The sequence below is a fragment of the Carcharodon carcharias genome, chromosome 3 (assembly GCF_017639515.1).
Source record: "Carcharodon carcharias isolate sCarCar2 chromosome 3, sCarCar2.pri, whole genome shotgun sequence".
Taxonomy (NCBI): Eukaryota; Metazoa; Chordata; class Chondrichthyes; order Lamniformes; family Lamnidae; genus Carcharodon; species Carcharodon carcharias.
Genome location: NC_054469.1, coordinates 211,138,331 through 211,152,579, shown reverse-complemented (window position 1 = coordinate 211,152,579; position 14,249 = coordinate 211,138,331). Strand labels below are relative to the sequence as shown.

Sequence of the window (14,249 nt, the reverse complement as noted above, 5' to 3'; positions counted from 1 at the left end):
GGTGGGGAGGGGGTGTGGGAGGGCAAGAGTCGGGTCCAGCGCTCTCCCTGAGGCAGCTCCGTGCCTCCAAGCCTTGAAGCGCTTTTGAAAAAAAATAAATGAACGTCATAAATATTTAATAGAACATGTCCCCTGGTGTGACTGTGTCACGTGAGATGGGACAGGTTTTTATTTCTCAGGAAATCTTTTCATTTAATTCGTAAATGCTTTAGGAAAACTCATCCCGCTCGCGGATGAGGTTTCCTTAAAAAAAACATAAAGGCTGCTTGGCCTTTTCACTTGCCCACCAACCTTAAGGTTGGACGGGCAGCGTAAACTTGAAATTAATTGCTTCGTTTAATGGCCTTAATAGGCCTACCAATTATCGGCGGGCACACAGCCCGAATGAAACATCGCAATGACTTCAGGACGCAATTTCGCATGTCACTTTACACACCAGCGTGGTCAGGCCCATCTCCGCACACCGACTGTAAAATCCTGGTCAATGTCCACATTCTTTCTGGCTACAAGGTGACATGACATTTCCAATCTCTTTTTTCCTCAGCGCTCCACTGGTAACATTAATTGGTGGGAGTATCACCATTTCCTGATTTGTCCCCATCGGTCAGAAGTTTGTGCCAGCCTGGAAGCAAACCTGCAACTGACCAAGCCCGAAATGTGAAAATGCACCCAGCCATTAAGAGAGATTTGTCTGATTGCAAACCCATCTAAATCGCACTGAAATGAAAGGAGAAGCTCCAGGAAACAAGTGCTCCCTTCAATTCCCTATAGCTAATAATCACTAAGCAGCTTTAGATGGAAAGAAGGAATGAATAACCAGTTTCTGTTAAGCCAGGATTTTTTGCCATCATTTAAACACAAATAAGAGATCAATCAAGTTACTTGTTTTTTTTTTCCAAAACAGATAGGAGAGGAATACTTTGAAAAGGAAATATTCATCCTGGGTCTTTCTTCATCTCAATCCCAGTAACAATTCATTGATATTAACTTCCTTATAACAAGGATTGGTTCTGTCTTTAGAGTCCTGCACGGGTCACAGATTTTTAACCTTGCTACATAACATCAGATTATTCCATCGCTCCTGAAACCAATACGTTTATTAAAGGCTTTTTTTTTGGTGCTAAAAATTGAATTATCTGATAATTTGCATCAAAGCTGTATTGAGTCATGGGGCAGAATTTTACCCTTGTCTGGCAGGCAGGAAGCCAACCGCCGCCCATGATCTGGCCAACGAACGGCCAGCCAGCGTGAAATGTGCGCTGCAGCGCTCAGCGCTGCCAGGGTGGGGAGCACATAAGTGTGCGCACAGTAAAAGCTCCCTGAGGCACAGAGCTGCCTCAGGGAGTTGAAGATTTTTTCAATAATAAAAATAAGGATATTTGAAATAATGAAAACACGTCCCCTCATGTGACTCTGTCACATGAGCAGGGACACGTTAAATAGGAGTGTTAAAAGTTTTTATTTTTCTTAATCGCTGGTCGAAACCTCATCCCGCTTGGCCTTTTCGCCCGCCTGCCAACCGAACGGTTGGGTGGGCAGCAAAAAAATTCCAATCAAAGAATCGATTAAGGGCCTTAATAGGCTGCTTAATCACCAGCGGGTGCCCTGCTGACTCCCACACACGCCTGTCAACCGAAATATCGGGCGCCATTTTATGCTTGTTCGGGTCGGGCCTGCGCCCGCCCCCAATGAGGGAAAAATTCAGCCCATGGGCAGTAATAATCTTGTTTCCTCAGCGAGAGTGAAACAAGGGGTGGTTTAATCAGCACTAAACACCACAAGTAAGGAACACTGTGGAGATATAAAGATTTCTCCGTTGGACAAAAACTGAAAAGCAAGAAACGTTGTTGAGTTAGTAAGACAATATCATAGCCAGAACCAGCTCATGGCGTATATAAAAAAATATAAAACTCTAGAACCAGCCACTTTGGCCCATGGGCTCATTAATTTTCCTTGGGGTCCACAATGCACACTAGTTAAATCGTTATGAAATGTCCCAAGTTTAAGGAATAAAAGTTACATTGGAACAAGGCGTCTAAAAAGCAGCAACAGAATTGTGAGGCTCAGGTGGCCGTAGAAACTGCTTGGCCTTTGTATTCATTGAACCTTGTCTGAATCCTTTTACTGTGTTACTGCTACTGATTTTAATACAGGTGATACACCCCTTTATAATATTTACTGTGATTTTAATTTTTTTTTATATCTATTTAAAAAAAACTATCCCTTTTCCCTAGCGTTTTCACAGGAGCTTTCTGAAGCATAGAAATTTATTAAGTATGTCATTCTTGTTTGCCTTTCTATAATTATTTTATAGTGGTTATCATCTTATAAACACTAGTTACAGAGGCATTGGGCAGAATTTAATTTTCCAGATGAGGGCTCACTCACTGGTCAGAGAACTGTCAGGGAACTCCCATCAGTTCCATGAAGGAGGCCCGGCAGTATTAAGTGCCCTTCAGGCACCTAAGTGGCCATCATCAGGCCTTCCTTGAGATTAAGGACACCAGGGCCAGATGTACTGCCCGACAAGGGTTTCCAGCCAGAGGCTGGTGGTTGCTCACTGCCGCCAGCACCACCAGGAGCATGGCAGCTGCCAACAATGCATCTACCAGAGGCCCAGGGTCAGCAAGGGACCCCAGGCCAAAGGTGTGAGGACAGCATGGGGGTCGTGAGTTGGGGGTCGTGAGTTGGGGCTCATGGGAAAGAGGGCCGGAGTGGGGGGGGGGGGAGAGAATGGTTTCCAGCGGCCCACCCCCCTCGATGCTGATCCCTCAAAGGGGCACAGAATATCCGACAGGGTTTGCTGCCTTCGGGAGGGGTCGAAAAGCTGTGTGGCTCCCATTTGATTCCCGAGCCATCACTGAATTGTGGTGAGCTCAGGGATAATGGGTGTCAGTCGGTTCATTAATGAGCCTAACTGACATCCCACTGCACGTGGCCAAGAATCTCGCATCAGCCCCTTCCGCCCTCCGACTTAAATCAGGAGAGGCACTGCTGCCACCAGGAGACAGAGGCAGGGTCTCTTCCACGATTAATCGGGCATGGCTGCCATGATTACTGTCACCACAGGCTGTATTAAATCCAGCTCATTTAATCATAAACTCACATCTAAACAAGCTGAGCCCAAATATATAGAGATTACTGGTGGGCCAAATTCTGAACTGACTTGAAATTGTTATAAACTATCATCCGCTTAAAACAGTTAAAAGCAGCTTCAAAGCATATTCAATCACAACGCAATATGTTTTGACTTTGGATTCCTTAATGTCCAAACTTAACTGATAACGTTGCTGTTACGGTTAAGAATATCCCCACTGCCATATTAAAATGTTACTCTCATGGTTTTTCCATGCATCCAACCATCTTCTGCTTTCATAATATCATTTAACACATCATACTCCGGTGATGTACTGCAGCTCTCCTTTAGCTTGTGGACAATAATCACCTTACAGACTTGAAATGAATCCACACAAATAGCAGATTCAAGCAAACCACTTGTTACTCACAACTCACTCAGCTGGTAGTACCCATACTTGTCCCATCTCTAGGGGCCTCAATCCTCCCAAGTACCTACCCAATGACTCAAAACAAGATGGTTTTTAATTTCAAGTACCTACTTCTTGTATTAACCGGGTAAGATAAAGCAACAATCACCCATGCTGTACTGAGGAATTGAGATTTGCTTACTGAATTTCAAGATTCAACTTGATTGTCTTTGTTTCAGTCCAATGACCTATTTTCCCCACACAGATATAATACACATGCATGTTATTTAATAAAGTATGTTACACGATTAGTATTATACAATACCAGTGCCTTTGGAGAATTTGTAATATCATTAGCCTTTGAAAACACTCTTCTTCCCACAAAATTCCTCACCCTTCATTCTACTGCGATCAATGAACCTCTAGCAAGAATTGAGTGGTGGGCTACACATGACACTAACTACTGTACTATTGCACCAACTGGAAAGTGCAAGCCATAGTCACCTCAAGGATTGGGAAGAACTGTTCCAGTTGCTACGTGTCGCAACATCATAGATGTATTCTTTCTGAATGCACTTGGAATATTCTACACAATAAAGAGCAATCAGGGCAAATCTTCACCCAACAGGTGAGGCACATTGGGCGATCTAGGCTCCTAGCTCTGATCTCCAACCAACAGAGTGCCACCAAGATACATATTCAATCACTTCACTTACCAAAAACAATTACTTTACCTTCTTTGACCAAAGTCAGTCAAGGGAAATGTTAACTGCAATACTAATTTTGGGAAAAAATACAGTGCTATTAAGAAAGAGGCAAATTTCATCTCGTATTTTACTGATACCACCTCCTTCAGCCTTTAGTATTTAAATGGAGTGAATAAGACAATATCTGTTACCTGTTTTAGACCCTTTGCTGGCCCAACTCTCATAGCATTCCATAATATTTAAAATATATTTTAAAAAATATTGAATGCACATCAATGGCAGTAATACTGCAGGAAAAAAAAATCAATAGCCATCAGTGAAGAAGCCTGCAAAAAGTAATACTCTTGCAGAATTGAAGGATTTCTGTTAAGAATATCTTAAATCCTTTTTGGATGTAGGCTAGACAACAGTCAGATGAAGGTCCTGACACACAGCTAGGTTCTTGGCCTGTCAACATCAGCACACTGTCTCCTTAAGGCCTGGAGCTTACACTGATATGATGCATGTTATTGCTACATAAGTAGGCCACATGTAAAGCCAACGTAAACATATCTCGTACAACAGCTTACTCAGTAAATTTTTCGAATCACTTCAATTAGATACGAAAACAAAAAGCAACACTTTTACCTAGGTATAAATATTTCTGAACAATCCTGATTTTAAATTTAAAAAAAAAAGCCGTCAGAACTTTAGTGCCAAAATGCGACATCTCTTGCTAGCTCTTGTTTCTCATATGCGTCATATGATGAATGGAGCTGGGTGATGACTGGATGTCAGGAGCAGCAAATGGTTGCCAGTTGGATGTTTCTAGCTGTGCCTTGTCCACGTGCTACTGATGTCTCCTGCCTCAGTTCATGCTCAGTCACTTCACACCTGCATCTCGGAGGTGCTGAGTAAACCCAGTGCTTTGGCCTCTTCTGGTGTCAGGCCACTCTTTAATGTTCTTCTTACTGTAAAAGGGAGAAATTCACACATGTTAAGGAGGTCTCATTTATTGTAACATGTCTTTTTCTAATGCCTGAAGAAACTGTATTTTACAGAACGCAAAGCAGGGTCTCCCTCACACATGTTTACAGAGCAGTTCTATAGATTTGATGTAGGTAAGGAACTAGACTGACAAAAGGAGAACAATGCAAACTACATATCTACAAACCAACAACCTGGATATAGACAAACCAACATGAAAAAAGACAACAAAATGAAAATGAAATACTCTTCCCAGTTTCTCACTCCTCATTAACACTGAGCCAGTACCTGTAGCTTATTGAACAACAGATTCGTACTGGTGAAGAACTGTTGTGTGTCATAGAACATATGAGCAGACTATTGGTAAATGCAACTTAATAATACCATTGAGACTCCTTCCATCACTCTGCTGATGATTGGGAGTAGCTGTTGGTCCAGAAATTGGCTGGGTTGGATTTGTCCTGCTTTTCTGTGGACAGGGCATACCTGGGAAATTTTCCACATTGTCGGATAGATGCCGATGTTGCAGTTGTACTGGAACAGCTTGGCTAGAATCCCAACACAGGTTTTCTGCACTATAACTGGGATATTGCCAGAGTCTGTGGCCTTTGCTGTGCTCAGTGCATTCAGCTGTTTCTTGATGTCACATGTAGTGAATTGATTTGGCTGAAAGCTGGCATCTATGTTGATGGGGACTTCAGCAGAAGGCAGGGAAGGATAATTTTCTCAGCACTTCTGACTGAACATGGTTAAAACACTTCAGCCTGGTCTTTTGCACTCATACGCTGGGTTCTGCCATCACTAAGGATGGGGATATTCATCGAGCTACCTCCTTTCTGTTGCTGAATTTCCCACCACCATGGTCTTTGGAACTGGAGGTGGCAGGACTGCAGAACTTTGACTTGGATCAGGTGCTTGTGAAATCATGCAGTTCTGTATGCAGTATGCTGCTTCCACTGTTTAGCATCCACATGGTCCTGTATTGTAGTTTTACCAGATTGGCCCCTCATTTCTCGTCATGTCTGGTGCTGCACCTGGAATGCTTTTATTCACTCCTCATTGAACAAGGGTTGATGAGAGAAGTAAAAGGTTATGTTGGACTATGTGGTTACAGATTGTGGTGGAATACAATTCTGCTTCTGTTGAAGGGTCGCACAGCACCTCATGGATGTCCAGCTTTGAGTTGCTAGATCTGCTTTTAGTCTATCCCATTTAGCCCAGTGATAAGGTTACACCACACAATGGGGGATGCCATTGTGTTTTTTTGTTATTCTTTCCTGGGATTTGGGTATCGCTGGTAAGGCCAACATTTTTTGCCCATACCTAATTACCCTCGAGAAAGTGATGGTGAGCCACTGCAGTCCATTGGGTGTAGGTACTCCCACAGTGCTGTTATTAGGGTGTTCCAGAATTCTGATCCAGCCACAGTTAAGGAATGGCGATATATTTCCAAGTCAAGATAGTTTATGGCTTAGAGAGGAACTTGCAGGAGGTGGTGTTCCTCTGTATCTCCTGCTTTTGTCTTTCTAGGTGGTAGAGGTCATGGGTTTGGAAGGTGCTGTTGAAGGAACATTGGTGAGTTGCTGTAGTGCATCTTGTAGATGGTACACACTGCTGCCACTGTGTGTCAGTTGCAAGGAAGTGTATGTTTGTGGATGGGCTGCCAATCAAGTGACCTGCTGTGTTCTGGATGGTGTCAAGCTTCTTGAGTGTTGTTGGATCTGTTCTGATACAGGCAAGTGAAAAGTATTCCATCACACTCCTGATTTGTGCTTTGTAAATTGTGGACAGGCTTTGGGGAGTCAGGAGGTGAGTTACACACCACAAAATTCCCAGCCTCTGACCTGCACTTGTAGCCATGGTATTTATATGGCTGGTCCAGTTCAGTTTCTGTTCAATGGTAACATCCAGGATGTTGATAGTGCGGGATTCAGTGATGGTAATGCCATTGAATGTCAAGGGGTGATGGCTAGGTTCTCTCTTGTTGGAGATGGTCACTGCCTTGCTCTCGAGAGGCACAAATGTTACATGCCGCTTATCTATCCAAGCCTGAATATTGTCTAGGCCTTGCTGCATATGGATACAGACTGCTTCGGTATATAAGGAGTTGTGAATGGTGCTGAACATTGTACAATCATCAGAGAACATCCCCACTTCTGACCTTATGGTGGAGGGAAGGTCATTGATGACGTATCTGAAGATGATTGGGCCTAGGACAAAATCCTGAGGTACTCCTACAGTGAAGTCCTGGGACTGAGATGAAAGGCCTACAACAAACACAACCACCTTCCTTTGCGCTAATTATGACTCAACCAGTGGTGATTCCCCACCCCCGCAATTCCCACTGACTTTAATTATGCCAGGGCTCCTTAAACAGACTCAGTGATGGTCACTCTTCCTAATATTGTCCTGCACAGCTGCATCCACAACAGGTGGTTTTCTGAGGACAAGATTAAGTGGGTTAATCCCTCCTCTCAGAATCACACCGTGCAGAAGGGGCCCTTCGGCCCATCGAGTCTGCACCGACACGTGAGAAACACCTGATCTACCTACCTAATCCCATTTGCCAGCACTTGGCCCATAGCCTTGAATGTTATGACATGCCAAGTGCTCATTCAGGTACTTTTTAAAGGATGTGAGGCAACCCGCCTCCACCACCCTCCCAGGCAATGTATTCCAGACCATCTCTACTCTCTGGGTAAAAAAGTTTTTCCTCACATCCCCCCTAAACCTCCTGCCCCTCACCTTGAACTTATGTCCCCTTGTGACTAACCCTTCAACTAAGGGGAACAGCTGCTCCCTATCCACCCTGTCCATGTCCCTCAATCTTGTACACCTCGATCAGGTCGCCCCAAAGTCTTCTCTGCTTCAACAAAAACAACCCAAGTCTATCCAACCTCTCTTCATAACTTAAATGTTTCATCCCAGGCAACATCCTGGTCAATCTCCTCTGCACCCCCTCCAGTGCAATCACATCCTTCCTTTAATGTGGCGACCAGAACTGCACGCAGTACTCCAGCTGTGGCCTCACTAAGGTTCTATACAACTCCAACATGACCTCCCTACTTTTGTAATCTATGCCTCGATAGATAAAGGCAAGTGTCCCATATGCCTTTTTCACCACCCCGCTAACATGCCTCTCCGCCTTCAGAGATCTATGGACACACACGCCAAGGTCCCTTTGCTCCTCAGAACTCCCGAGTGTCATGCCGTTCATGGACGACTTCCTTGTCAAATTACTCCTTCCAAAAAGTGTATCACCTCATGCTTTTCAGGGTTAAATTCCATCTGCCACTTATCTGCCCATTTGACCATCCCGTCTATATCTTCCTGTAGCTCAAGGCACTCAGCCTCACCGTTAATCACCTAGCCAATCTTTGTGTCATCCCCAAACTTACTAATCCTACCCTCCACATACTCATCTATGTTGTTTATATAAATGATGAGTAATAGGGGACCCAGCACAGATCCCTGTGGTACGCCACTGGACACTGGCTTCCAGTCACTAAAGCATCCTTCTGTCATCACCCTCTGTCTCCTACAACTAAGCCAATTTTTAATCCACCTTATCCAATTACCCTGTATCCCAAGTGCATTTGCCTTCTTTATAAGTCTCCCATGTGGGACCTTGTCAAAGGCTTTGCTAAAATCCATATAAACCACATCAACTGCACTCTCAACTTATGCCACAAACTCAGTGTGACAGATATAGCCTACAGGACTCAATAGTTCGCCCAGTCATGATACTGTTGTGCCATTCTAAGTGATTGACATTGAAGTCCCCTAATCCAGAATAGCTTCTTGTTCTATACGGAATAAGTTAGTAAAACATTCAGGCAAGGAGAACAAATCAATACCAAGAGGAAACTAAAGAATTTCCTTAAAAGTGGTCACCAATCAACCTTTTGCCAATTTTTCAAAATTAATTAAATTCAACAGGCTGAAACTCAGTAGAAGCATAAGGACCATGGGTCCCAGACGTATAAAACTAAACCGACAATGTACTTATGATGAAGTCTGAAAGGGTCAATATAATGCCTATTTATTCCTATGGCTTGAGTTGAGGCCTGCAGTACAAATGGTAATGCATAACCCAACTATTATATGTTACAAGTGAGGAATCACTTGGAGAAACAGCAAAATAGAATGGAAAATCATAAAGAGTCAATGCAGGTCACTTCACATATTTTATAGTAGTTCATTATACACCAAAATCGGAACCCATCTCTTGTTACAGGAAAGGAGGAAAACACTTACAATTAATCAAAAGTAAACAAAACTGGAGCTTATAAATCGAGGGACATAAGTAGTGAAGTTTTAAAAAAATGTATTAAAAATACACAGAAATGTCTTATTAACTTTCAAGTAATTTTATTGGGATATTTAGCTTCCTGCCTTCAATGTATTTGTACAACTTCACTTTATCCATTCTCCACTACCAAACAGCTCAAATACAAAAGAAAATCACATTGTGACCAGAAAGTTGATGGCAACAGAATAAAGTTGCGTCCAACAATGTCACTCGAAATGATTGGTATAATTACGGGTTTTCCCAAATCCTGACAGAAATTAATCTAACCCCTTTACTTAAAAAAAAAGCCCCCTTGATTCTTAGAGTCCCTAGTTGGGAATGGGAGAGCAGTCTTGGTTATGCGCTCTCATTAAGGCAGCAAATGAATCGCCATCATTGACCTTTAAAGGGGTGAGCTGATTGTGTGTTTTCTCGCCTGTTTTTAGACTGGAGTTCCATCTAATGGCTCAGCTGAGAACAGGCAGTGGTCACCGTTAGCCAAATCATATCAACATGCATGTATACCAGGGAGGACGAATATCAGATCAATGGGTTTGCGCACATGTGCCCAAGTGACTGGTTAATGTGCCTGAGAATGCAGTGGGCAAGTTCTGAAAAATACCACCTGTAAAAAGCTGGCTGACAATTTGTTACAAGCTGACAAGGTAAGAAAGGGAGATTAATATATTGCTAACAATTAATACCAGTCACGTTTTCTTTCTTCTTTCTAATATACAACATGAAGGGCAAAAAGGGGGCAGGAATTCCTGAAATGTGTACAAGATTACCTTCTTAAACAATATGTTTCCTGCTCACCAAAGCAGGAAGCAGTGCTGGATCTGTTTCTGGGGAATAAAGTGGAGCACGTTTCAGTGGGAATGCATTGGGAAACAGTGACAAAAATATTACAGCAGTTATGGAAAAGTCAGGATATAAAAATTCTCAATCGGAGGAGGGCTAATTCCAGTGAGTTGGAAAGGGATCTGATCCTGGTGGAATGGAATGAAAGATTGGCAGGTAAAATATTATATGAGCAATGGAAGGACTTCAAAGAGGTCATAGTGTGGGTACAGACAGGACGTATTCCCAGGAGGGGAAAAGGCAGGGCATCCAAAGCTAGGCCTCCCTGGATTATTAAGGGTAAAGATATTAAAATGAAACAGAAAAAAAGTAGCTTATGATAAACGTCAGGTTCATAATGCAGTAGAAAACTAAACTGTAAACATAACATGCAGAGGAGAACTGGAGAAGGAAAGAAGAGGGCTGACTGTATGAGAACATATAAGTGTGCAACTTGAAAGGCAGCAATAACTTCTTTTATAGTTTGAATAGTAATAGGATTGTCAAAGGAAGGGTGGGGCTAATTAAGAACAGAAAAAGAAAATCATCTTCTGGAGGGAGAACATATGGCTGGGGTATTGTCCAAATATTTTAAATCCGTCTTCAAACAAGAGATTCCCCACTGTAAAGGAAGTGGCAGGTAAGAAACTGTATAGGATAGGAATGAAGTATAGGTGCTTAAAAAGGTTAGCAGTGCTCAAAGTAGAATGTCACCCAGTCTGGATGGGATACATCCTAGATTGCAGGTTGAATTAAGGCTGGAATTAACAAAGGCTCTGGACACAATCTCCCAATACCCTTAACTTTGAAAACAGTGCTAAAGAACTAGAGGGTTGCAAATGTTAAGCCGAAAAATTCATAAAAATGGGGAGGAGGATAAATCAGGTAACTACAGGTCATTCAGCCTAGTCAGTGGTGGGAAAAATTTAGAAACAATAATCTGAACAAAATGAATTGTCACTTGGAAAAACATGGGTTAATCAATGAAGGCCAGCATGAATTTGTTGATGACAAACTTGATTGAGTCTTTGATGAAATGACAGAAGACTGATGAAGGGAGTTGGGAAGGAGATGGTTGGTGTTGTGGTGCATGGAATTTCAAAAGGTGTTTGATAAAGTACCACTTAGTAGATTGGCTAGCAAAATTGAAGTCCATGGGATTAAAGGATAGTGGCAGCATAGATCTAAAATTGATTAAGGGATAGAAAGCAAAGAGCAGTGACGAACAGTTGTTTTCGGACTGGAAGGCAGTACTTGGGGTTGGGCATGAGGATCATTGCTCTTTTTGATATAAGCTAATAATAACCCGGGCTTACGTAAACAGGGCATAATTTCAGTAATAAACAGTGAGCAGGGTAGAAGATGTCAGAAAGACCAACAGATGGGTTAAATGACCAGACTCTTTACACAGAGGTGTAAAGGGATGCATTTTGGAAAGAAGAATGAGGAGAGGCAATATAAACTAAATGGTACAATTTTAAAGAGGTGCAGGAACAGAGAGATCTTTGCAAGTGGCAGGACAATTTGATGAGGTGATTAAAAAGCAAACTGGACCCTTGATTTTATAGAGTTATAGGCTCCAATACTGACAGGGACAGGTTTTGTAAGAGATGGGGTGGAGTTTTGGTTTTGTTAGGTTTCCTGCACGTTGTGCGGTTTTAACGACAAAATATGATTTTTTTTCCCCCTGTACGTCCCTGCCAGTAAGCCAACCTATTTCACAGGCTTGTCTCTGGGCCAGACAGGGAATACTCTAATGCAGGTTGCAACTGCAGGAGCAGGTAAGGGCCCTGTTGCTGTGTTAGTGGGAACATGGGAGAGGGACTCTACCTCTGATCCCAAGGTGTGGTGGAGTGGGAGCTATTGGGTCGATCGGCAGGGAAGCGGTAAGCTTGGGACCCAGAGAGAAGCACGACAGCAACTCTTGGCTCACAAGCAGTGCTGTAAAGACACTTACCTTTGTTCTAAAGCTGCCCTTGATCTCCCTTAAGCTGCCAGGTTTCCTGAGGCGTGAGAAACCTGACCAGCCGCAGCTAACCCCGCAAGAATAAATGTGGGGTGCCCAGCCTCATTATATAATTAAATGGCTAACGCAAATTCTAAATTTGTTCATCTCACCCAACCCCAACCCATCTGTTTTTAAGGGTTAAAATTATCCTCAAAGAGCATAAAATTAAAAAAAGTTTGGTAAGCATTTATACCCATTAGGACTAATCTTAATTCTGAATTCTGGACTTTTTATAAAGAGTGCCAGAGCCTCAGAGAGGGAGCAGAGGAGATTTACCGTAAATAGTATCAAGGCTGAGGGACTTCCGTTAGGTGAAGTGAATAAAGAAGCTGGGCTTACTCTCTTTGGAGCAGAGAAGTTTGAAGGGAGATTTAATAGCAGCATTCAAAATTATGAATGGTTTTGATAAAGTATGCAAGGAAAAACTGTTTCCAGCATCTTGAAGACTTAGTAACCAGAAGACAGAAGATTTAAAGTAATTGGCAAAAGAGCCAGAGGTGAGATAAAAGGTGATTTTTTTTTGACACTGCAGCTTATGGTTATCTGGAATGCGTTACCTGAATGTGTGGTGGAAGCAGATTCAATAATTTTTAAAAAGAGATTGGATAAATGCTTCAAGGGGGAAAAAAATGCAGGGCGATGGGGAAAAACCAGCAGATTGGGACTAAAAGGATAGCTATCAAAGAACCGGCACAGGACTGAATGGCTGTTCAACCAGAACTAAATGATTTTAATGAATGACTCATTAAGAATGATGCTCTAAGAATAGGTCAGAAGCTGAAGTCTATTATGTAGAAAAAAATTCTTAACTTTTATTGTTCTGCTAGTTCATTAACATGGGCAGTAAAATGTGTCAATCATGTGGTCTTAGGGGTGGAAAGGTAAGAAAATGCATTAAAAATGCAAAATAACGCTGGGGATGGAAATCTGGAAGAAAAACAGAAAACGCTGGAGACATTCAGCAGGGGATAGGCAGCCTGTGTGGAGGGAACGTAACTTAGTCAACAGGTCAAGATTGTGATCCTTCCTTAGAATTTTTGATATTTGTACACACAGCCAACTGGGAAATAAAGGCCACTTACAAGACTTCCTGTTTGCACGCGACCTTTTCCTCTCTCTAGGCACGGCCCGCTGGTTTGGCACTTGAGTGGCAGACTTTACAATCCGATCCATTATTTCATCTGCGGCATCATCTGTGGCGTTTGGAGAATCATCATTGCCTGCAGTCCACGACCCAACGCGGCCTGGAGGGAGCAAAACCACGTGGCACAATTAGGGATTTAGGATTTGCGGCTCTGTGGCTAAGATTAATAATGCTGAGCGTACGGCCCTGATAGTAACAGGGAGGGAGAGAAAGAAGCGCCGTGCAGGTGGAGAGCATGGCACACTTCAATAATTTTGGGCAATCTCCTGGCTGACACGGGGGTGGGGGGAGGATGAGAGGCCAAAGTCCTGGGTTGCAACTGAGGCGAGAAGGCAGCTTCAGGCAGTGGCTGGGGTGGGAGTGCAGGGCGTGGGTGATAGTGGCTGAAGGCTCGCTAACAAGGCCTCCTGCTCTACAAGGAGTGCTAAAAGGAGTTCCTCTTAAGCAAGCGGCATCGCCCGCCACAGATCGAACTTCTGAATGGTAATTAGCACCACCCCCAGCAACCTTTTCCAGAAGCCTGTTCGTTGGCCTGGTTTGGGGCAGTAAAAATTGAACAGATGGGAATGGGATCAGGTTGCCTAGTCCTGATATTTTAACTTCAGCTCCACTCTCTGGACCCTATTCCACCTGTCTGAGTAACCTGATGGATGTAGGTGCATCTTTCCAAGCTCTAACTATCCAGAACTACACAAAATTCAATTAGTAAATTGGATAAGAATGGATTAAATCTAAAAGCATAGACAATTTGGCGTTCCATTGTTTCTTAGGCTGACATCCAAGAATCCTCAGACACTGAGAGGCAGTC

The 14,249-nt window shown here is 43.0% G+C and overlaps 1 protein-coding gene across 6 annotated transcripts in view; it reads right to left on the bottom strand.

Annotated features, from left to right (window-relative positions):
* Positions 1-9: 9 nt before the first annotated feature.
* LOC121275666 (FH1/FH2 domain-containing protein 3-like) overlaps positions 10-14,249 on the bottom strand; it is a 592,370-nt gene continuing 578,130 nt past the window's right edge. For all 6 annotated transcript variants that reach the window (XM_041183184.1, XM_041183185.1, XM_041183186.1 and 3 more), the window contains 2 exons: positions 13,380-13,541; positions 10-5,142 (listed from right to left, as the gene is read on the bottom strand). In XM_041183184.1, coding sequence (XP_041039118.1) covers positions 5,060-5,142; positions 13,380-13,541 — 245 coding nt within the window. In that variant the 3' untranslated portion in view covers positions 10-5,059. The remainder of the gene's footprint in view (positions 5,143-13,379; positions 13,542-14,249) is intronic.